This window comes from Drosophila arizonae, chromosome X (genome assembly GCF_054131065.1).
Source record: "Drosophila arizonae isolate 15081-1271.41 chromosome X, UAZ_ARI_1.0, whole genome shotgun sequence".
In the NCBI taxonomy this organism is placed as follows: Eukaryota; Metazoa; Arthropoda; class Insecta; order Diptera; family Drosophilidae; genus Drosophila; species Drosophila arizonae.
In genome coordinates this window covers 1569163-1591702 of record NC_142927.1, presented here as the reverse complement: position 1 = coordinate 1591702, position 22540 = coordinate 1569163, and the positions used below count along the sequence as shown (strand labels likewise).

At 42.9% G+C, this 22540-nt stretch overlaps 1 protein-coding gene across 3 annotated transcripts in view; it reads right to left on the bottom strand.

Moving 5' to 3' along the window:
• Positions 1-2718: 2718 nt before the first annotated feature.
• kek5 (leucine-rich repeat, immunoglobulin-like domain-containing kekkon 5 protein) overlaps positions 2719-22540 on the bottom strand; it is a 207854-nt gene continuing 188032 nt past the window's right edge. For all 3 annotated transcript variants that reach the window (XM_089475593.1, XM_089475592.1, XM_089475594.1), the window contains 2 exons: positions 7923-10112; positions 2719-5603 (listed from right to left, as the gene is read on the bottom strand). In XM_089475593.1, coding sequence (XP_089331719.1) covers positions 4327-5603; positions 7923-9459 — 2814 coding nt within the window. In that variant the 5' untranslated portion in view covers positions 9460-10112 and the 3' untranslated portion in view covers positions 2719-4326. The remainder of the gene's footprint in view (positions 5604-7922; positions 10113-22540) is intronic.

Sequence of the window (22540 nt, the reverse complement as noted above, 5' to 3'; positions counted from 1 at the left end):
CACTCGACAACTGCTCGACAAGAAATCAATCTTTGGCGTTCAATCAATTTTAGAATGCAAATTGTAAACTTGACTTGAATGAAGCATAGAAAAGTTCGTGGCTCAATTTCTAGTTGATTTAATACCAGAAACACGTTGAGCTCTCCGACTTATTTGGAGTTGCTTTTAAATATCACTATGATAGACCTAACCTGACTTTCAAATAGCTTTAGCATGGCTTGCTTTTGTTAAGATTGTCATAATTATTACATATATCGCTAACAGCCTTAAAAAAAGTTTTACTTTTGAATCGGATTTGCCTCAAGCTTTAACAGTGACTTAACATACGTTTTGCTAATGCATTTGCATTTCCATCCGAGCTCATTTCGATTTTGTTTTCTGGCTCCAGATATTACTTAACGGCGACTTAGCATAGCATACTTAACATTAACTTAGCATAGATTGACTTTTAAATAGCTTCAAGCTTCTAGTTCTCCCCATTGCGGCCGATCTAAGTGCCTGCAGCTGTGGCAGCTCTCAGCATCGTGCAATTAGAGAGCAAGCAAGTTTGGCGGCTGAGCAGGGGAGGAGCGGGGCGCTGAGATGGGCTGGTGGGCGGGTCTGGACAACATGGTCATAACGAGTCATAATACTCTTGACAAGCGTATTGGTAAAAAGTTTTTTGTTTAGCTCAAGTTTTGCGAGAAGCATTTTCAATAAAGTTGGCAGCAACAATTTTTGGTTTTCAGCCAAAAGTTTTGCTGCTGCTGCCACTGCTGGTGCAGCAGCTTCTTCTTCTTACTTAACTTTAATAATTTGCGCAGCGCCCGCAAAAGTAGGCAACACTCGATTCGCCCAGCGAGCCCTTGGCGATTGGCACAGTGGGACAAATGCCAAGATTGCGCTGCTACAAATTTTGACTACGAAATATCGGAAATGTATGTCTATTTCGGCTTAACATTCTATTCGCGTTTACAGATGCGTAACAGCAATGTTAGCATAGGACGTACAAGAGCTGTTACGCTAACAGGTGTGAAGCTGTTAAGCATGCTGAATTTGGGTTAGGATAAAACCTCAGCACTGTGTAGACACTGTGCCAAGAAAGAGAAGGATGGCGAGAAAGAGAGAGATTGAGAGACGACAACGTGCGCATTTAGCATATTTTGTAGCCTTTTCGTTCCGCTCGCCTATTTTGGGCGCAAGTTTTGAATAAAACTTGCATCATTTCATAATTATGCGCTCATATGTGTATGCGGTCATCTGTGTATGAGTGTGTGTGTGTGTGTGCTTATTGTACATATTAGTGTGTGTGTGTGTTGGGTATCTATAGCCGACTTACGATGTATTAAATGAATATATATATTTCTCTCTTTATGCAAAGACACCCATACATATCTACATCGCATCAGCATTGTAGAGCACCCTGTATACAGGGTGTATAGCTCAGTCAACTCTCCAAATAGTTGTTTGATCGCTGAAATACAAAGTTTGCCCAATAAATAAATAAAATATTTCCTATTTTTTTTTTTTTAATTCGTCTTTTTATTTATAATTATATTTTTAATTTTAATTGTAAATATTTGTATGTGTTAGGAAAAAACAATGCAAAAATTATATATGAAACTTATTTTTAATATTTCCTTTCTGCTTGTCCTCTTCTTAATCTGTTCCTCGTCTGCCTCGTTTTCCATTCTCTCTTTATCTTTTTTCTTATGCTTAATCGTTCGTTATTTGCTGACAGCTTAACCTATTTTTTATTTTTTTTTACTTCTATTTTCTTTTTGCTTGAGTTAAAATTTTATATATTTCTTGTTTTTTGATTTCTGTGCTAAACTTTTGTTTTGTGTTTTTTTGTTTTTAATGCTGGCAAAGGAATCAATACATATGTATACGTATACATATATACATATATATGTATTATTATATTATCTTTAACATTTTTCGAGATCCTTTCAAAAAAAAAAAAAAAAAAAAATAGTGTAATAAATTTAAAATTTAAATTAATATATATAAAAATAGTTTATAAAATATTTAATACTTGGGTTTTTAAATTAATTTTCTCTTTACGCCTAACTGGCGTGTGGGCGTGGCAAGCAGTTGGCCAACGAAATGAAATGCACTAAAAATAGTTAGTTTAAATTGCAATTTTTTAGTTAAACTTTTTAGTGACACTTTTATTTTTAATTAAAAAAATAAAAATAAAAATAAAAAAAATATATAAATATAATTATATATGTAATATTAGATAGGTATATAGGATCGAAATGAACTGAGTTGCAGTAAAAGTGTGTCTCAAAAATAATTCTTAAAAATAAAATATTTTTAAAAAATTAGAGAAAAAACTCAGCAAATGCTAAAATGTTTTTAAGTAATTGCATAAAAAAGGTTGAACGTTTAATGCATGCTAACAGAATGTTATAAGAACATGTTAAGTTAATGCTAGCAGCATTCTCAGTGCGCATGTTATTGCCATGTGGAGACATCGTTACAGCATGCTAAAACAGAGTTAAATGCATGTTAAGATCGTGTTCAAGTAAATTTAAAAGAGAAGCTCTGTTAAGAGAAACTCTACTCCAAGTGGTAGAAATGTTAAGGTACATGTTAACCCAATATTAAACTTAATGTTTAAACAAAATGCACCAATGTTAAAGCAATGTGAAAGATGATGAGGGAAGAGGGGGAAGGCGCACAAGCACAGGGTGTTTCGTGCCAGCTCTTAACTACGTTTAGCTATGAATATTATTTTTAACTATTTATTTTTCTTTCCATTTCTTGTTTCTCTTTTTAAACTTTTACATTTGACAATTTGCGCATATATTGAAATTGTTTTCATATATTATTTTTAGTTATACTGTTGCAGTGTTGTACAGCGCTATAGTAGTGTTGTGTAACGTGGTATTTTGACATAAGTATATATATATATACTCTATATATATTCGATCTTGATTAACATTTAAATTGTGTTTTTTCTCTTGATTTTTCTTGATTAATAATTCCTATATTTATATATATTTAGATGTACATTTATACGTATATATCTTATACATCTTTTATTATTTTTTCTTTTTCTTTTAGTTGCGATTGCAAAATTAGTGAATTATACATTTATTACATAGAGCTTTTAACACTAATTTCATCTAAAATTACTTTTTTTACTTGATTTTTAATAAAAAAAAAAAAATCTTAAAAAAATTCCTCTTTATGCTACATGTATATTTTTTTTTATATATATTTTAAGATTTACAATTTTATAAAATTTCTAAATTGTTTTTTTTTTTTCTTTTAATTAAAAATGTATTTTTGTTATATGTATATAATTTTTATATATAGTTTTGCTTAGCTTTAAGTAAATGTTATTCGTATATATATATTTATAATTATATATATATATATATATATATATATATATATATATATATATATATATATATATATATATATATATATATATATATGTATATGTTTTTAGCCTAGCAAAAAAAAAAGTTTTTGTTTTAGAGAGAATTTTTCGAAGGTTTATGTTAATGTATTATTAAAATGGGATTTTTACATACTCTTGTGCTAATATGTATTTTAATTAGTTTTTATTTTTGTATTCTTGTTGTTGTTTTTTCTTTTTATTTACTTTTTTACGTACTGTCCTTTTTGTTCAATATCTATTTGCCTGGCTCACCCTGTGGGGCATAGCAGCTGTTGCTGTCGCTGCTATTGCTGCTGGCGCCGGTGCTGCTGCTGGCGTCGCTGCTTCTGCTGCTGGCGCTGTACATGTTCGTCTTCTTTGATTTGCTGTTGCGTTTGTATGTGTTTTGTGTTTCGTATCGTTTCTCGCTTTAATTACTAAATTCTACATCAGTCGGTTTGGCACACAAGGCACGCGCTTAGCGGCACGTGCGATAGACAGATCCACACGCTGTGGATCAGAGAAGGAGAGAGTGTGTGTGTAATAAGCAAGCAGGCAGAGCAGGACAACCCGCTGCTGTCTGGCTCTTCTGCTGCGCAGCTGCTGCTGCAATTGTGGCTCTAACAGTGCTCTCGCTGCTAAGAGTAAAGCTCTGCTGTCTTAGCAGTGCAGATTGAGCAGCTATCGCTGTTAAGAGTGGAGTTATGCTGTCTTAGCAGTGCAGAATGAGCAGCTGTCGCTGTTAAGAGTGAAGCTCTGCTGTCGGCCATTTTGTTTAATTCTCTCTCTCGGCCATTTTAAGATCATCTTTACAATTTGCTGGAGCTAAAGGCAATTTCAAATGAATCGCTTTCTAGTTGAGGGGCAGGGGTAGAGAGTGAGAGAGAGTGTTAAAAGGGGTGGGGGAGGGTGTTGGGGCATCTGTCTGTGTGTTCATTTATGCCAAATTAAACCTCGGTGCCGTCTTCGCCCTCGTCATCGAACAGCTGACTTGTGCTGCCCTGGCCGCTGCGCGTCGCCGTGACGGACATTTTCTTCTTGGGCTTTGGCGGCGGTCTGGGCGGTATCTTTGCCATTTTTGGCGAATCGCCCCCAGGCGCCCCCGCCGCTCCCATAGCCATTGGCGCAGCTGCCGCAGCAGCACCAGGCGAGTTCAAGCCAGCGCCGCTAATGCTCGAGCCGGGCAATATCGTAATACCGTAATGCCGTCCGCCATATAACGGTTCCGTATCCGAATTGTATAAGTGTTGTTGCTGTTGCTGCTGCTGCTGCTGTTGTTGCTGTTGTTGTTGTGCTTGCTGCTGCTGTGCTTGCTGTTGTATTAGCTCGTGTATGGGCTCGTAAATCTTGCTGGCTGTGGCCGAGGCCACCGATGTCAAGCTGGGCGTGGCTGGCAATGGCCGATCGCGCATTGTATACTGTTGCTGTTGCTGCTGCTGCTGAGCACCCTGTGACCCGCTGCCACCCTGTGCCTTGTGCAAATTCAAGGTCGAATTGCCGCCCGCCGTTGTGCGCAGTCCCAGATTATCGTAGACCGGTTCCGCCTGCAGCTCCACAGTGGTCGCCGTGCCCGTTTCGCTGGGATTCGGCGAAGTGGGCGACTGGAACTCGCCGAGCTGGTGCTGAGCGGCGGCAGCGGCAGCAGCAGCCGCTGCGGCAGCCGCATTGGATGTGCTCGGCGCCCAGCTGGGCACGCGCGGCTTGCGTGGAATGGTCATGTAGCCCTGCTTCATCACGACGGCACTGGAGGCCGGCGAGTAGACAACGGGCGCTGGCAAGAAGGGCGAGGCGGAGGAGGCGCCGGAGGGCTGATGGTGCAGTGCCGCGGCCAGGTGTTGCTGCTGCTGCTGTTGGTGGCGGCTGTTGGCGGTGGCGATGAGTGCGAGATTGCGAGACTTGGGGTGCTGCAGAGTCATGAAGCCGTTGTGGGCCGCCATCGTGGTGGTGGTGGTGCCGTAGATGCCGTGGGGCGTCATGTGCGCGTAGACGGGACTGGTCAGCGGTGGCGGTGGGGAGCGTATGCCGTAGATCACCTGATCGGGTATGTTCGACTGCGAGGACTGCATCGAGGGCGAGGTGGGTGGCACACGGGCCGGAAAGGCCAGCAGGTCCGGTGGCAAGCTATTACCGTACGCATCGTCCACGTAGGCGTGTCGCGAACGGGGCGTGGTCGTCGTGTCTGACAGCGCCACCGAGTGCGTTTCGTCATCGCGTGTGTGATTGGCTACGACGGCCGGGAGCGAGGGGAGAGATCGAGAAGAGAAGAGAGCATTAGATTAGATTGGCGAATCAATTGGAAGGAAATTCCGTAATTCTAAGTCTTAGCTAGAGGACAAGCATTGGGGACTTTTTCTACACGCGCGAGGGGAGTTTGACAACTTATGACTATACATTTATTTGTAAATCATTAGAGAGTTGTGTGCTTTTAAAAACATTTTAATCTTGTTTTCTTGTTGATTTTATTGAACATATTGAACTATCCTTTCTCATACCTTTCCCTTTGTTTACCTTTACATTCATAATATTTATCGATATTTCAATATTTCTTTCTTCTTTCTGCGTTTACAGTTATATTGATATCTATTTGTCTATCTATATCCATATGTTTAATTCATTTTTTAACTTCAATGACATCTCACTGGTCCGCTCTTTCTTCCCACCTCCTTCTCTTTCTATTTTGCTCTTTCATTACATTCTGTTCCACTATCCATATTCATCACCTCTTTCCTCAGTTTGTCTATCTTTTCTTCACCTGCTCTCTCATTTTCTCTTACTTCTCTATCTCTCTTTCTGCTCGCATATTCAAATCATTTGGATATCCAATATTATTATCAAATAATATACAAATAAAAAATCTAGGGTGCTTGAAAGTCTTCTATTTGTTGGAGTTCTAAGCCCACAGCAACTAAACAACTAAATGAAAAACTAAATGAATTTTTGGTATATTCATGCTTTTTAGATACCTTTTGGTTTTTGCTGTCTTTGCTTGCTCTACTTTGTTGTCGACCTCTAAATATGATTCAATTCTGAAAATAAAAATTTCTCAATTCTTATATTCAGCTAATGAAAGCTATGAAAATTGTCGATACATATACATTAATAAATATGCCTGAACTAGGCCAAAATCTAATTATGGTCATTGAATACGATACGCTTTAATCAAGCACCTGCTGGGAACAACCGTTCACTGGGTTTTCAAATGCTTTGGAAAACAAAGAACAATTAAAAGTTTTTAAAATAATTTATTGGGTGGGGAATACCAATAAAGAGTTAGTGCTTAATATAGTCATGGAAAGGAAGAGCCTTACTTTTTCCCTACCTTTGGAATGCTCCCTAAAATCGACTTATTGTAGTTGAGCCATACGAATGGCCTTGTTCCTTGTTCCATTTTGGCTAACATGTAATATCTATCATCTCTCATATATGTATTCTATATCCTTTCTATTATCCGCTCCATTCGCATTTGCATACGTCATGTATTTTCCCCTTACTCTTTCAGCACATTTGGCACTAGTTGCCTGCAATAACTAAGCGAATTGCTTTCATTGCTGTTTGGCTTATGCACAAACAACAACAACAACAACTACAGCAACGAGGCAACACAAGTACTACAACTTTTTTGGGCAGTGTATCAATTGCATTCAATTTGGCTTTTGCGTTTGTCAATTGCATTTCAATTGCCAATTGCAAAATTTTTAAAGCAAACATCCGCTAAAAAGTTGTTGTTGTTGTTGCTGTTGCATTTGTTAGTTGTCTGGTTGTTTGTTTGTTTGTTTGCAGTTGTGTCGTACAGAGCTGGCGGCCAATGTGTTGCCAAATACGGCGGAAGTAATAGATACAAATGTATCTCAAATGTGAATTGAACACACAGACATGTGTGTGTGTGTGTGTGTATGTGTGTGTGTTGGTTGTTGCTGCTGCTGCATAATAAAAAGAAATGCAAGCCAAATTGTCGAGCGAGCTGCTCTGCACTCAACTGGAAATATTCGACAAATAGATCAAATGTGCAATTGCCAACAGCGGGAGGGAGTCGAAGACGATGGAGAGAGAGAGAACGCCGGGGTCGAGTGGCGTGGGAGAGCAAGGGGTACAGCTATACTGTTTAACAGGCAACTCACGTCGCGTCATTCATTTTGTTGTCGTGACAAAAACAAAAGCAAAAGCCCAAAAGCAAATGCCATTTGCAATTTGCTCTCCCGCTCCCACTCCCACTCTCACTCAGCATCATGTGTATCCCTTTCCTGCGCCATTTTGAGCTGGTACAATATCACTTGTCTTGCGCCTCGCACTCTCTCGCTCCCACTTTCACTTTCGTTCTATATTTTGATCTGACGCCATTTGCAATTTTTTTTTGCTCTACGATGCTCAGTGTCTGCTCTTGCTACCTCTGTCTAACTCATGCGATTGGAAGCGTTTAGCTTTCTGCTAGTCCTTTGATATTTAATTATACATATTTTTCAATTTGTCTTGCTTTATGCCTTCCCCTTCCACCTACTATTTTTACCACTTGACTGATTTAAACAATTTATTCCTGCCCACTTACCGTATGCCGTTTCATCGAGCAGGGTCTTCTTGATCTCGTGTCCGTCGTCTCCACCATCGACACTCTCGATATCAGTGCGTCGCGGTGGCTTCTCAACCGGGTTCACCTCGTTGAGCAGACTCTTCTGCATCTCCATGATCACAGAACCTTCCAGCATCGAGCTGTTGTGGGTTTTGTCCAGCTTGCAGGAGATCAAGCCATCGCCGCTCATCATTGTGTTGTCCTTCTGGTAGGTCTTCACCCGACGACAGTACCAGAACAGAATCAGCACCGCGCAGATGAGCAGCACGAGAAATGTCGTCGCTATCACACAGATCACTAAGATGATGCTCGTCTGTGGATCGCTGGTTGAGGCGCCGATGGCTCCACTGATGCCGGCCAGGCCGTCGGAGGCAGCTGCTGCTCCCAGATAGTCGCCATTGACCAGCAGCTGGAACTCGGCCTCCGCCTTGCCACCTCGGTTGTCCGCGACGCATATGTAGGCGCCCTTGTCCGAGTTCCTTACGCCGTAGATGCGCAGCTCTGAGGTCAACACCTGGACAGGTGGCTGCTTTCCGTTGACCTGCTCGCCCACCGAGTTCAGTATGCGCAAGTGCTGGTCGTTGGGATTCGGGTTCAGTTGCCGCTTGTTGTAGATCCATGTGACGTTGGGTCGGGGGGTGCCGACGATGCGGCAGGGCAGCGTGATGTTATCGTGGTTGGCCTCGACGAAGGAGCGCACTGAGCCGAGTATGCGGGGCCGGCAGGCAAAGTTCTCCGACGGCACCTCGCTCCACAGCTTGCCCCGCAACTGAGGCGGCTCCCGGCAGTCGGTGGGCGGTGTGAAGAGTCGTCTGGCTATGGCAAAGTCCCGGAACTCCTGCAGCTCGCAGCTGCAGTTCCATGCGTTGCCCTGCAGCGAGAGGTACGTCAACTTGGGCAGGTTGGCGAACGTTTCCTTGTTCAAGTGCGTCAGCTGATTCTGTTCCAGCGATATGGAGGTCAGCGGACCCCCAAACACATTCAGCTGCACCTGCTTCAAGCGGTTGTTGTTGAACTCGACGCGCGACAGAAAGGGCAAATTGACAAACAAGCCGCTTTCGAGAACTTCGATCTCGTTGTTGTTGATGTTGACGATGCGCAGCTTCTCCACCCCTTCGAATGTGCTCGGGTGCAGGTGCTTGATGTGATTGCTCGACAGGTCCAGCTCGATCAGTATGGGCAGTCCCTTGAACGCATCGCGGTTCACCTCTTGTATCGTGCAGTTGCGCAAGTAGATCTTATGCAAATTCTGTAGGCCTGCCACCTGGAATTCCTCGCGTCGCAGCTCGGGTATTTGGTTCTGTGAGAAGTCCACCACCTGCATCTCGTTGCTCATGTCCTGCGGAATCTTTGTCAGCTTCTTGCCCTTGCAGTCGGCGCTCTTCTTGCCCGAGTTCCAATGGCAATGGCAATTGCTGCAGTTCTGCATCCAATCTCTGTGGCCGAGCGATTCCGCTGCTAGCGTTAACAGCAGCACAGCTGCTAACAGCAGACCTAACACCGATCGCGTTAACATTATGTATTGTTATGTATTTTATTCTGAGAGTTCTATTCAATTGCTGACAGCTGACCAATCAATGCGTCATATACTGTCCTGCTTACGCACGTATAAGTTGGTATACGTCTCTTATTTCTGCCCTGCGTCTTATACGAATACTTCCAGCCGCTCGCTCTTCGCAGGTCCTCGACTGGCTTGAGTATAGGCGAAGTATAAGTAAAACTTATGGCTATTTTGCTTCAAGTCACTTGTTAATAGTTCTTATGTCTTATACGTATAAGTGCTCACACACATACGCTCGCTTTCCTTGGCTGCTCTAATACTGTCTTCTGTCTTCTACTTTTAGGCGTCGCTTATAACTGTAAGCTGCGCGCGTTTACAGGTCAGGCGCGCTCTTATTGGCTGCCTTCGCGCTCTATACGTCTGTCTCTTTCGCTCGCCTTTATTTTCAGTTCCAGCTGGTCTTCACTTTGTTGTTGTTGTAGCCGCTGCTCGTAGCAGACCTAACTGTGATTAATTAAGGCGCCCTTTTATTCCTTTGTTTCGCTGTTGTTTTTGCTCTTCTCAGTTCTCGGTTTCTACCTTCTCCTCCTGCTGCCGCTTCGCTTTGTTGTCGTTGTTGTTGTTGCGGGTTGCCTCTAAACTCTCGCAATTAGCAGTGCAGTTGCCAGCTGTAAGAAAACCAGAAAAAAAGAAAAGTCGACGGATTAGTGAAGGTTGCTAGACAAGGACGGCGTGAGACTATGTGTAAGAGTCAGAGGGCAGCGCCAAGCCATAAATATGTAGATTAAAAGTGCGTAAGCGCCGCAGCGGCTGGCTTAACGGTAGCACCTGCTCAATTAAACAAAGGGAAAACAATGAAAACAATCAAAGCTGTGGGAGGTGGGAGGTCCAACTTATATATACCCTGTAGCCAGTGAAATACTCTAGAAGGGATGCTTATCAGTTATTAAGCATGCATTTAAGTCTTTAGCTGTTACGTTATTTTTAGGTTATTATTTTTTATAACGTAATATGTAATATGTAAGACACACAAATGTTCCGTAAGAGTACATTTGTGTGTCTTACGTCATTCATGTATTCTAGTATGCTAGTATGGAGGCTGTTGCAGTGCAGAATCTTACGTCATCACGTAATCACGTAATCGGTGCGTAGGATCAATATGCCATCGCATATTGAATTCTATTCTTCTAACGTCAAGCAATGAATATCTAAAATGTAACACGTCTTTAATTTGATGTCATCTGCAGTTGCGTCACGTGTCGCCAGTACGTCGTGCAGTTTGTTACGTCACACGGAGCAGACGGCGCACACATAGGGAGCACAGCGTGCATAACTGAAGCCATTTCCAATTGTTTGTTTCGCACCTTCTTACGGCTGTGATTAATTGTGACAACTGTCATTAAGACAGTTTACGTGCTTCATTACGTTATTCATTACGTTATTCAATTAATGTCACATGCGGCGCAGCCAGCCAGACAGACAGACGGAGAAACTGAGACAGAGGCAGCGGCGCACAAAGGGAGAGAGGGGGAGTGGCATGACAGGGCAAAAGGCGAGAAAACCGCGGAAAAAGGAAAATAAAGAAAGGAAAAAGGCGAAAGGATAAGTAAAAGCAAAAGGCGAGACAAAGGATACATTTTTGCTGCTGTTGTGGTTAGAAGGATGAGGATTTCGAAGTGGCCATGGTTGTGGGACTGTGGAACGGTGGGCGGGGGGGCGGAGGGCGTTGTACCAACTTGATTAATGAAAATGCCGTTAGAGTGTGACACTTTGCGGATTGCCTAAATGTGCCGGCCACGCCCACCAGCTGGGCGGCAATGGGCGGCACATGGCAAAGTTTAACCTTCAAATTGAGTGGGCGGACGGCTGACGTGGCCCACGTCCCATGCTTAATAGTTTTTCTTTGTTTTTGTTTTTTGCTTGGTTTTTTTTTTTTTTTTTTTTGTGGCTGCTGCTGTCGCCGTTTGGTTGAGGTCAAAGTGTGAACAAGACAACAAAGCAAACTGCGAACTGTTGCAGTTCTTCCCTCGCTCCATTCTCCTGCGCCGTCTTAGTTTTGGTATTAATTAAACAGTGGAGCCAAGTATGAAACCAGGTTGCAAATTATGTATGAACTATTTTTAATAACTAAAAGCAAACGCAGCAGCAGAGGCAGCAGCAGCAGCAGCAGCAGCAATTAGCAACAGTAAAGTGCAAATTAGTGCTGAAATAAGAGCAGCCAACAACAATGGCCACAAATGCAACAACAACTATAACAACAACAACAACAAGAACAGATGCAAATGCAAATGTTTAATACTTCATATGCTGTCCATCTCGCTCACTCATGCCGCTTGCTCTTAGCTCTCCTCAGCCTTTGCAGCTGCTTCGAGCATGTATGCATTGGAGAGAGAGAGAGAGAGAGAGAGAGAGAGAGTGGGGGAGCGCAAGAGTCCAGCGCAAAAACCTCAAAACAAATTAAATATGCAAATAAAAGGAAAAAAGGAATTCTGCAATTTTGCGCTTTGTTAAATATTTGCTCAATGGGTTTACGCTTTAAATGTTTCATCTCCTTCTCTTGTGCTCCTTTGCTCTTTCGCGTTTTATTATGGCATTTGCATTGCTTACAGCGCTCCGCCAATCCCCGCCAATCCCCGCCCCGTGCCTCGGGCTCAGCTGCTACGTAGCAAAAACAATCAAATGATATCTCAAAGCATTCTGCGAGTGAGCGAGACGGCAAGCAAGAGAGAGAGCGCATCCCATTCCCCTCTCTCTCTGCGGCCATCTTTAAATATTTACTTAATTCGAGTGCCATTTTTGTTGTTGTTGTTTTCGGTATGCTTTTAAAATGGCTTCAAATATTATCAGGCTAGGCTACACTAAAGCCGCACCTTGCACACTCTCCTCCCCCCTCTCTCTGTCGCTCGTTGCCCGCATCAGTTGATATCTGGGAATTTGTGCTCTACCGTCGTCGGCTCCCTCTTAATTGTAGCGACAATTTGCGATAACGGTTTTTGGGTTTGAGACAGTTGCTAATGTCCCAATTTGTGTATTGTTTGTGGCGCCCTCTAGCGGCCAGTCACTCGACTCGATCCCGTTTCTACCATGTGCTCACACAGCTTACTCTCTCCCTCTCGCTCTCGCTCACGCTCTCGCTCGCGCAGCGCCACTTGCGACAGTTGTAACGGTTGTTACATTTTACTCTGTCATTTTATTGCCATTTGCGGTTGTAATTGCTGTGTATTGCTGAGTGTGTCACGCCCATACGCCTCCGATTGCTGCTAATAGGGTATGCGCTGCTGCTGTCTATTGTCAGCTTAAATCGATTTGAACAAATTTAATTGCTTTGGTTTTGGGTTTTGGTTTTGCCTTTGTCTCTTTGGCCATTTTTTAGATACTTCTATTTTTTTGTTGGCATTTTATTTGCATTTGTCAGTTGTTGTTGTTGTTGTTGTTGCTGTTGTTTTCTTCGTTTTGGGTTTCGTTTTGCTTTTCTTCTTCTTCTTCTTTTTTTTTTGCCAATTGGCAATAGGCAATTGCTTTTTAAGTGTCTATATGTCTGTCTCGCTCGCTCTCGCTTTTTGCGCTGTGTCAAGAGCTGTTGAACCGTCAAAAAATGTGCGCGAACAGCAGCAGCAACAACAGCAACAACAACAACAACAAAGTGAGCAAAAACAATGCAATTTCCCATTGACCGGAGCCGTCACAACAAATTTGTTGCCAAATGAAGCGAATTTCTTTTTCACAATTTTTCTGCTTTTGCGCTTGGTTTTCGTTTTTCGTTTTTCGTTTGTTTTAATACTTTTTTATGGCTGTCCAACATAAATATTTAACAATGCGTAGAATATGGTTATTGCTTTTTATAAAACAGCCGAAAGCTGACCTCCCCCAACCAGCCCGCCCCATCCCCTGCCGTAACTGAAAACCGGAATATAAATAAAAGGAAGACCGAGAGAGAGAGAGAGAGAGAGAGAGAGAGAGAGAGATAGCCGGAGAGGGGGAGAAACTCATAACTGTAAGCTAAAAGCCTATTTGCAAATTGTTTCATGTTACATTTGATGCCCCCTCTTCTCCATCTTCTCCTCCTTCTTCTTCTTCTGCTCTCCAGTTGCGCTTGACCGATTTGTAATGCAATATACGTATATATTGCCGCAGTGGAAGGGGCAACGGGGTATTCCAAATTCATTGCACGCAAAATTATTGCAAGGCAATCGAGTCGAGCTCTGAAATTCGATACGTTATTTGTGAACTAATGAGCGGAAAAACGAATTGAATACTTGGTTAACTAATACGAAGAATTAGGGCGGCCAGAGAGAGATAGAGAGAGAGAGAGAGAGAGAGTGTGTGAGAGAGAGAAAAGATAATTATACAGGAAGAGAGAGAGAGAGAGAGAAAGAGTGAGAAAGAGAGAGTGAGAAAGAGAGAGAGAGAGAAAGAGAGAGAGAGAGAGTGTGAGAGAGAGAGAGAGAGAGAAAAGATAAATATACAGGAAGAGAGAGAGAGAGAGTGAGAGAGAGAGAGAGTGTGTGAGAGAGAGAGAGAGAGAAAATATAAATATACAGGAAGGGACAGAGTGAGAGAGAGTGAGAGAGAGAGAGAGAGAGAGAGAGAGAGAATGAGGCTCACACTAAACTCCTAAACTCCTTTCAATTTGCTGACCTTCAACTTGCAGCGCTGTACACATCAAACGCTTAAACCAGTTGCGAATTACAAATGAATCCGAGCTGTGATGCTAATCCAAATAGATTTGCCGCTATCATGGAGTCAGCAACGGCAGCAGACAACAGCTTCAATCTAGGCCACAAAAAATGCAAACAACAAAGCGACTCTCTCTCCACATCTCTCTCTCCCCGTCTCTCTCTCTCTCTCTCTCTCTCTCTCTCTCTCTCTCAGACTGTGCTAGCGAGTTGTGAAACTGGATTTGCATGTGCATTTGCATCTGTAGCAAGCAGCAGGCAGCAGGCAGCAGGCAGCGAGCGCGACATGAACTTCTTGGCAATTGCAATCATTGGCGCATCATGTTGCCACCCTTTTTCAATCATGCACCCCGCCTCGGCGTCGCCCTTCGATTGCAACGGGCTGGCAACTCCGGGCTGCCTCGGGGAATTGCTTATTCGAGCGCCAGCATCTAATCAAATATTCAATTTCTGCTTCTTCTTCTTCTTTCAACTGCCGCCAGGGTTACCATGGGCAGCGCTAGAGTTGTCCCCTTTGTTCGCTTCTCCCACACTGCCATCCGAGTGGCAACTCTGGCAAGAAGCAATCGAAAGCTTATTGACTGTAAGAGCAGTCTACGACTGGCAGTTGTCCTCTAACTTGGGCATGTAGGGCATTCAAGCTGTTAGTTTACCATTGAGGAAAATCAAGGAGTATCTCGTAGTCCATTGAGGAAAATCAAGGAGTATCTCGTAGTCCATCTAGTTTGCAATTGGATATTGAAGAACAATTGCGTGTGTGTATACTCAATTGAATAGAAACGACCATAGGCAGTTCAAAATAGTAAAATCAAGTCAGAGATACCCTGTATATTCATAGCTCAAAATAATAATTGTAGATGATTCACAGTTCCGACGTAGCTAGAGTATAGCACCAAGTATAGGGTATAACATAGTCTATCAGGTGGATCAGTAGATAGATGCTGATGAGAAATATGTTTGGTTAAACGTTAGTCGTGCTCATCCTATTGATAAACAAATACAGGGTATATATAAAGAAAATTTTTGTTTTCGCCAGAGCAACAACTGAAGGAGCAGAGGTCACTTCATGGAGAAGGGATTGCAGATAGAGGGAGAGAAGAAAGAGTCTAAGAGAGAGAGAGAGAGAGAGAGAGAGAGAGAGAGAGAGAGAGAGGGGGCACATTTCGTATTATGGGTAGGCTTTGGCAAAGGGGGGGGGGGGGGGGGGGGGGGGGGATTGCAGTTTCTGGTCGCCAGCAACTTATTTATAGCGTAAATTTCATTTGAGGCAAGTTCACGCGTCCAGTGATTGAAGTGCCACAGAGACACAGGCACGCAAACCGTAAGAGCAGACTGAGGTGGAGCAGCAGGAGGAGCAGGAGCAACTGCTGGAGGGCCCGTTGGCTGGGCAAACTTTGAATTTAATTTGGCGCTCGTCTAGACAAAACGGGCTGCGGCTGCGTTTGCTTTATGTTCTAAGTCGACTACGTGGCTCGACTTGATTGGAAGTTCGCAGACCAGGCGACGGCCAATGTGGCGGGCAGACAGCGAGACAGACGGATAACTGGACTTTCGTAGAAGATGATCTGATTGCAAGTATTTATGGCGCGGCCTAATGGAGTGCAAAACTTTATAGCTGAGAGAGCGAGAGAGAAGGAGAAGCGGACTGAGAGAGAAGGAAAGGCGAGAGAAAATAGAGAGACAGATGGACATGTTGGAAACAAACAGAGAGAGAAAGGGAGAGACAGAGAGTGAGATGAAAGTCATAAAGCATGCCACGGGGCAAGGCAACAAGGGAGAGAGAGAGAGAGAGAGGGATATTGGAAGAGATCTGGCAACGCTTGTAGCTGCAAAGAAATCTAATAATTCTCTAATAATTCACTAGAGTTGATATTGATAGCCGCCAAGGTGTTTTGATTGACTGAATGATTGATTGATTGATTGGTTGATTGATGGACTTGGTCGCCTGGCCAAATTCGTTCGCTCGCAACTTCATTTTTTTATCATTTGGGCAGCGCGAGTGGTCAAACCCGTGCCACGCCCCCTCGCTGTCGCCCCCACCCAATAGGTGCTTTTACTGCTGCCCCCCTGCGTGCGCCTCTGTCGCTTGTCGCTGGTTTAATTTGCGCAGCTGGCGTCCTTTATGGCGTATACTTAATATTGCGCATACGTCATGTGCGCCCCAAAGATACGTCGAGTGGGCGAACGGGCGAGCGGGGGCGTGGCAGATGAGCTAACATGTCATGACAAGCGCTTAATATGCATAATAATAAAAACTGTTGAAAGTGATGGAGCACAGTTGGACAGCACGCAGCCCCCTCGCCCCACACCCTAACCCCAACACACACACACACACACACACACACACACACATGCACAGACACATACACAGAGAGGGCAGAGTGCAGATATTCCGAATGGAGCTCTTACATAAAAGAGCAGAGGCTACGCACGCACACACACACACATACATGCAGGTTTCTATATATATGTATATCACATAAAGTTCATCAATCATATCAGAGAGATATATATTTGTGTGGGCAAACGGACAGCGGCATTTCGTATGCGAATTGCCTTTGACCACAGGGCGAAAAGCCTATGAATTTATTTATTAAACATGTCTCTGACTGCCTCTCTCTCTCTCACTCTATCCCTCTCCCTCTCATTCTGCCTATGGTCAATATATTTATTATATAGACATGTGGGTCCGAATCGAATGTTCTGCACGTTCGCTAAGTGCTTGGCCATCATATCACAAGGGCGAGAGAGAGAGAGAGAGAGGGAGAGAGAGAGAGGGAATTTCATAAATTTCGCTGCTGCCGTATGTTGTTTGTTTTTACATTTTCTGCATGCGACATGTTAATCACATTCGAGGAGCTTCTTAATCAAATGAGCAGGGAGCGGACATTGCTGAAGAGCGGGGAGGAGGAGGAAAGGACGTGAAGGGAAAGGGACCTAGTGCACTAGGAGAAGGAATACACATATATGTACATATTTCTCTCTCTCTCTCTCTCTCTCTCTGTCAACATGTCTCCATATCTTTCTCCTGCACTTTGCTTAGACATTTGACAGGAGAAACTGTGATTCCTTCTAAAATTAGCTGCATCAGAGGGCTTTGGCTAGTATAAGCCGTAAGTCGACTTTATTTCCGTCCATCTGCCGTGCACAATTGCTGCTCTCGCTGGCAAATTGTAACAAATTGTTGTCTACATTTTCAATTTATTTCATTTTCATTTTGGTTTCCCTGACACTCGCTATAAATTAGGCTAAGGTAGCGCCAGATTCGAGGCAGCCGAGAGCGGCTAATGCAATATGCATTTAGCTCGGGCCTTCGCTATGTTGCCTTACACACACACACACACACAGACACACACACTTATATAAGCATACATATATATATAAATTAGTGGGTCAGCTGCTTCGCCTCTTATCTTTTGCAATCTCTTAATTTCCGCCAAATAAAGTATAAGAAAATGCATTTCTTTTTCATTACTGAGAGAGAGAGAGAGAGAGAGAGAGAGGGAGGTAGAGAAGGAGAGAGAGCATGGCATTTGCAAGACTACAAATTGATATTAATATCTGATTGCAAGAGAATTTCCCATTAACATTTTTCGCTCTGTTCGGCTTGGCGCTGAGAATTTAGGCCAACGGAGATATTCTTTTAGCTTGGCTTATTTTAATCTTAATTTCAGTCTCATGCTCACTCATTTTTTCACAATCTCCCATTTGTCACTTTTGCTTTGCGCTCTCATTCTTAAACGTTTAACACGTCTTCTGCTACCTCTTCCACTTTTCTCATAATAAACTCCGCCTAAAATTTGCACCAAAGTCCTATTCAAGTCCCATTCAAGTCATATTCAATTCATTCACAGTTTTCTCAACTTGCTGCTTTTGTTCCTCCTCTTCTTCCACTTCAGTTTTTTTTTTGTCATATTCGCAGCTTTGTCTGTGGAGAAACTAAGGGAGTTGCATTCCTTCAGCTAGGCGAAAAACGTTCAAGTGTCTAAATAACAGTTGCAGTCGCATTCCCCACTGAATGAATGCTCCACAAACTAAAAGTGAGCTGTACAATGGGAAGCACAGATATATGTATATGTATTAATGTCTGGCTAGGTATCTCTGCTTAGGCTGTTCGCTTTGTTCTCGCCTCTCAACTGGCGCCAATAAGCAATTCAATTGCTATTTTCCACGTCTGCGGCTCTTAAAAGACTTTCGTACTCTCTCAAATTAAGACTGCATTTAGCGCCATGCCAAAGGGGGGCGTGGTCTGTGTTGTCTAAGACCGACTAAGCCAAGCAGTCGAGCATCGAAGCATTTAGTCAACATAACTCAACTGAGTCGCGCAATCAGAGCAGAGACAGAGAGAGAGAGAGAAAGCAAGAGAGAGGGAGAGAGTGATAGATAGAGAGAGAGGATGAGCAGGAGAAAGTGAGACATCAAGGTTTTATTAATAAACAAAGATCAAACTAAGCTTTTTTCACTATTCTCTACTTCGGCATAAATATCTGATTGACTGATTGATTGATTGATTGAGCGACAAACTGTATTGATTGAGTGAATAAATGTTATTCAGATGCACCGTTGAGCTAATTGATTACAAGGTTCATAGCATGATTGAGTCAATGCTAATGATTGATTGATGGAAATGACCAAATGATTGATTGACCAACTGTTAATTGCATGAACAGTTGTTGGATAGAATAAATCAATCGTGATTGTTTAATTAACAGAGTAACTAACAGAGCATAATTCAATCACACCTGATTGACTAATGGATTGATAGAAATGAGAAAGAGTCAATTAGTTGACTGAATGATTGACTGGTTAATTCCCATACCGACTCACTCATTGGCTGATTGACTGATGTTAGTTTTACTGACTGAGTGACTGACTGACTGACTGACTGAGTGACCCATATAGCTGCAATGCTCCAAGCTATTAGCCAACACTTTCCGCAAAACTTTTCACTTTAGTCCAGATTTAGCACTTAGCAGTAAATGCCTAACTGTAGATTAAAGTACAGTTTGATTGAGCAAAAGCAAAGTGCGAAGACAATGCGCTGAGGCTGAGTTTTACACTTTTCTGAATGGATTTCACAGATTGTTCAGCTCAGCTCGTTTTGAAGAAAAGAAAGAAAGAAAAAAAAAAAAAAACAAAAACAAAAAAATAATACGAAGCGCCATTCAGACGCGACAAATGGCTGTGTAGGGCGCCACCTCGCTGTGCATCATTGGGGTGTATGTGTGCGTGTGTCTGCCTGTCTATGTGTGCTAGTTATAAAGGCCTCCCCAAGCAGCTGTAAAAAAGAAGTGCTTAGCAAACATTGCAATTTACTTTTGTTCCACAAACGCCAGACAACGCAGCACCAGAAGGAAGAGCAAAGAGGGGGGAGTCACATAGATAGATAAATGTATATATATATATATATATATATATATATAGGTAGAACTATATGAAATGGAACTAAAACTTGATGCCATTCAAAATTATTGTCTCGAGATTTTTGGCCAGAAAGAGGAAAAACCAGCTGGAAATGCAGCGAGGCGAGGCGAGGCGAGGCGAGGCGAGGCGAGGCGATTGCCGACTGCCCAATGCACGTTCATTCAACGAGACAAGTCTTGCCACGCCTCCCACTGAGAAGAAGAAGTTGTGAGAGATATTATTGTTCCCAGATCTGCCTATATAGCTCAAAAACTGATCAAAGTTTGCAGGCTTCAGATTTCTATATGCCAATACACCCTTCTACAGCTAAGCCACGCCTACTAGTGCAAATAGAACCAAATATCTTATTACCTCATAAGTCTAGGCTTTACTTAAGCCAAATATCTCAGACTCTAAACTCGAACGGCAACGAAATACATTGCGTTTCTCTAGAGGGAAGTGCAGAGAAAGAGAGCTATGTGTATAGCCAATCAATAGAAAGTTAGAAAAGCTAATATGCTCGCTTGGGCCACTTGCTCGAACAGGGCATTAAAGCTCTGCAGCAGTTGGACTGGCAAATGCAAAATGGCAAGCAGCAAAGCATAAATGGAGATTTACTCAATGGAAGAAGGAGACTAAGAGAGAGAGAGAGAGGAAGAGACAGAAAGAGAGTGGGAGAGAGAGGGAGGGCGAAAGGGGGATAGTCTTTTGGCAGCGAGCCAAGAGTTGCACGTTAAACGTTTCATCAAAATAATTTCATTAAAACGAACTTAAATAAAATGACGGCCAGGCGAGACAGAGCCGCAGACATCGGTCACAGAGCATTGACCAACCCAAAGAGACGGAGTGAGACAGAGTGAGAGAGTGAGAGAGTTGCGCACTACAAATTCAGTTCAGTTTGCTTAACTGCTTGTTGCTCTGCCCAAACTATGGCTAAAGCCGCAACATTGTGGCCGAAAGTTGAGCCTCGATGCCCTCTCCAAGGACTCTTCAAGAAATCCGAGTCCATTTGTAGCTCCCTAGCCCTGGGAGAGCAATTAGGAGAGCCGCAAGCACAGAAAGTTAACTAAATAGGCTATTTGTCTTTGCTCGAACTAGGGGCGTGGCCGGCAGGGGCGCGCCTAGATGCAGTTAATTAGTTCTACAGCGTCAAGTACCCTGTAAATTGCACTTCTGAATACCCTGTGAGCCCATTCCATATGCAGACTCTGGGTATTTGGCTAATATGGATAATCAGCTGCACAATTGAATACCCTGTAATATGTGTCACATAACGACTTGGCCTTTACTTGATGGGGGAAGAGTTTGTATACCCTGTAGGCAGATGCCTATCGGCTGAGCTGGCAGACCAGCGGCAATTCGTAACGCGCTCTAACTGTACATAAAACCCCCTCGAGTGCTGTTAAGATGAGCGCAGAGGGGAGGCGGGCTACCCGAAGTCAACAGGCGAGCATCCTGTTGCGTCTGTCTTTCTCATTATCTCTCCTTTATCTCCATCTCTATCTCCATCTCCATCTTCATCGGCTTCATCTCCGCCTTCTCATTCGGTTAATTTATTTTTGATGCTCGCTAACTTTGAAAATGAGGTAAAGCGGGTATATTGGTTTCTGTAAAAATGCCTCAGAGAGGCATGTATATAATTATATATATTCTTAACTTAAGAATTATGATTATGATGATATATATTTCTTAATCGATGTCCTAGGCTTTTTCCTCAAATAGATTATAGCACGCATAATATTACACGATATTCAGGGTATCTGGCTGTCGAGCATGCTTAGCTATCCTAATCTCACTTGCTTTGATTAGAAACTGTTGTCTGGACAATGTCAGTGACAAGAAATTGTTTTCCTTTTTTTTTTCTGCTTGTCTTGGGCTGTCGATGTGTTTCGAGTCCTTTTCCCGTCGAGCCTTTGGCTAAACACAGAGAGGGAGAGGCCGCGAGATGGGGAGCTATGGAGCTGTTGCCCACACATAGTATTGCTATACATTTAGACACATTATGATGGATAGCCACATAGATAGAGATTAAGAGCCTCTGCGGCTGATTCCCCAGCTCTTTTCACCCCTCACTCTCTTAAGCAAATCTGAAGTTTCTGCTGCTAATCCATTTTGCTCTAGATTACGTGTTTCTTTATTGCTCTTAAGTAATTAAACGTGTAGGCTAGACAGAGATGAATAATCCAGGCATTAGATAGCAATTCTTAAGGGATAGCAGGTGCTTATAAGAGGGAACAATTCTATACAAGCTGTTGGAATAGACGTCTCTACATTCTCTCATTGCTTACAGATATATCATAGATCACAGATCGTCATTCAGATCATAGACAAGAATTCCCTCAATAGTTATCTAATACCAAGTTAGGTAGAAACTTTTTCCACAGCCTGAAATATGTATAGCTCATGTCTAGCCCGTGTGGGGCATAGTTTGCCTGACAATGAAATTCATAGAAATTCGCGCACAATTGAAATACAGAGAAAAGGGGAGGAGGGGGCTGGGGTAAGTGAGTTCTGTGTAACTCTATAATTTACTGGGAATTGCGCTGTGCCAAATGCTTGAAGTACTTGACAATTGCGCCTGGTATTTGGGCTCAAAGAGTTGGCTGTAAATTTATGTGCATATGCATTAACAGTTGGCCAAGACGAGGCAGCAGCAGGAAAAGTCGCAGAAGAAGTTGGAGTATGAAAAGCAAAAGCAAACGTTTGCCAGCAAAACTTAACAAACGAGAGGGGCTGCTCAAAGGGGCACAACTGTAGCAGGGGGGTGTGCGGAGGAGTACTTGCTACTTCGGAGAACAGCAAGAGAAGAATAACCAAAGAAAGTACAAGTCCAATTTGGAATACTCTAACGAGCAGAACTCACAAAGAAACTAAGAGTGAAGAGAGGTAGAGAGAGGGAGAGAAAGAGAGTTGGAACTAAGAGAACAATTTTAATCATTAACTCTACCTGAATAAGTATTTCTACCATGAAGTGGCCTATAGAGCACTCTAGATCGTTTCCTTAGAAGGGAAGACGT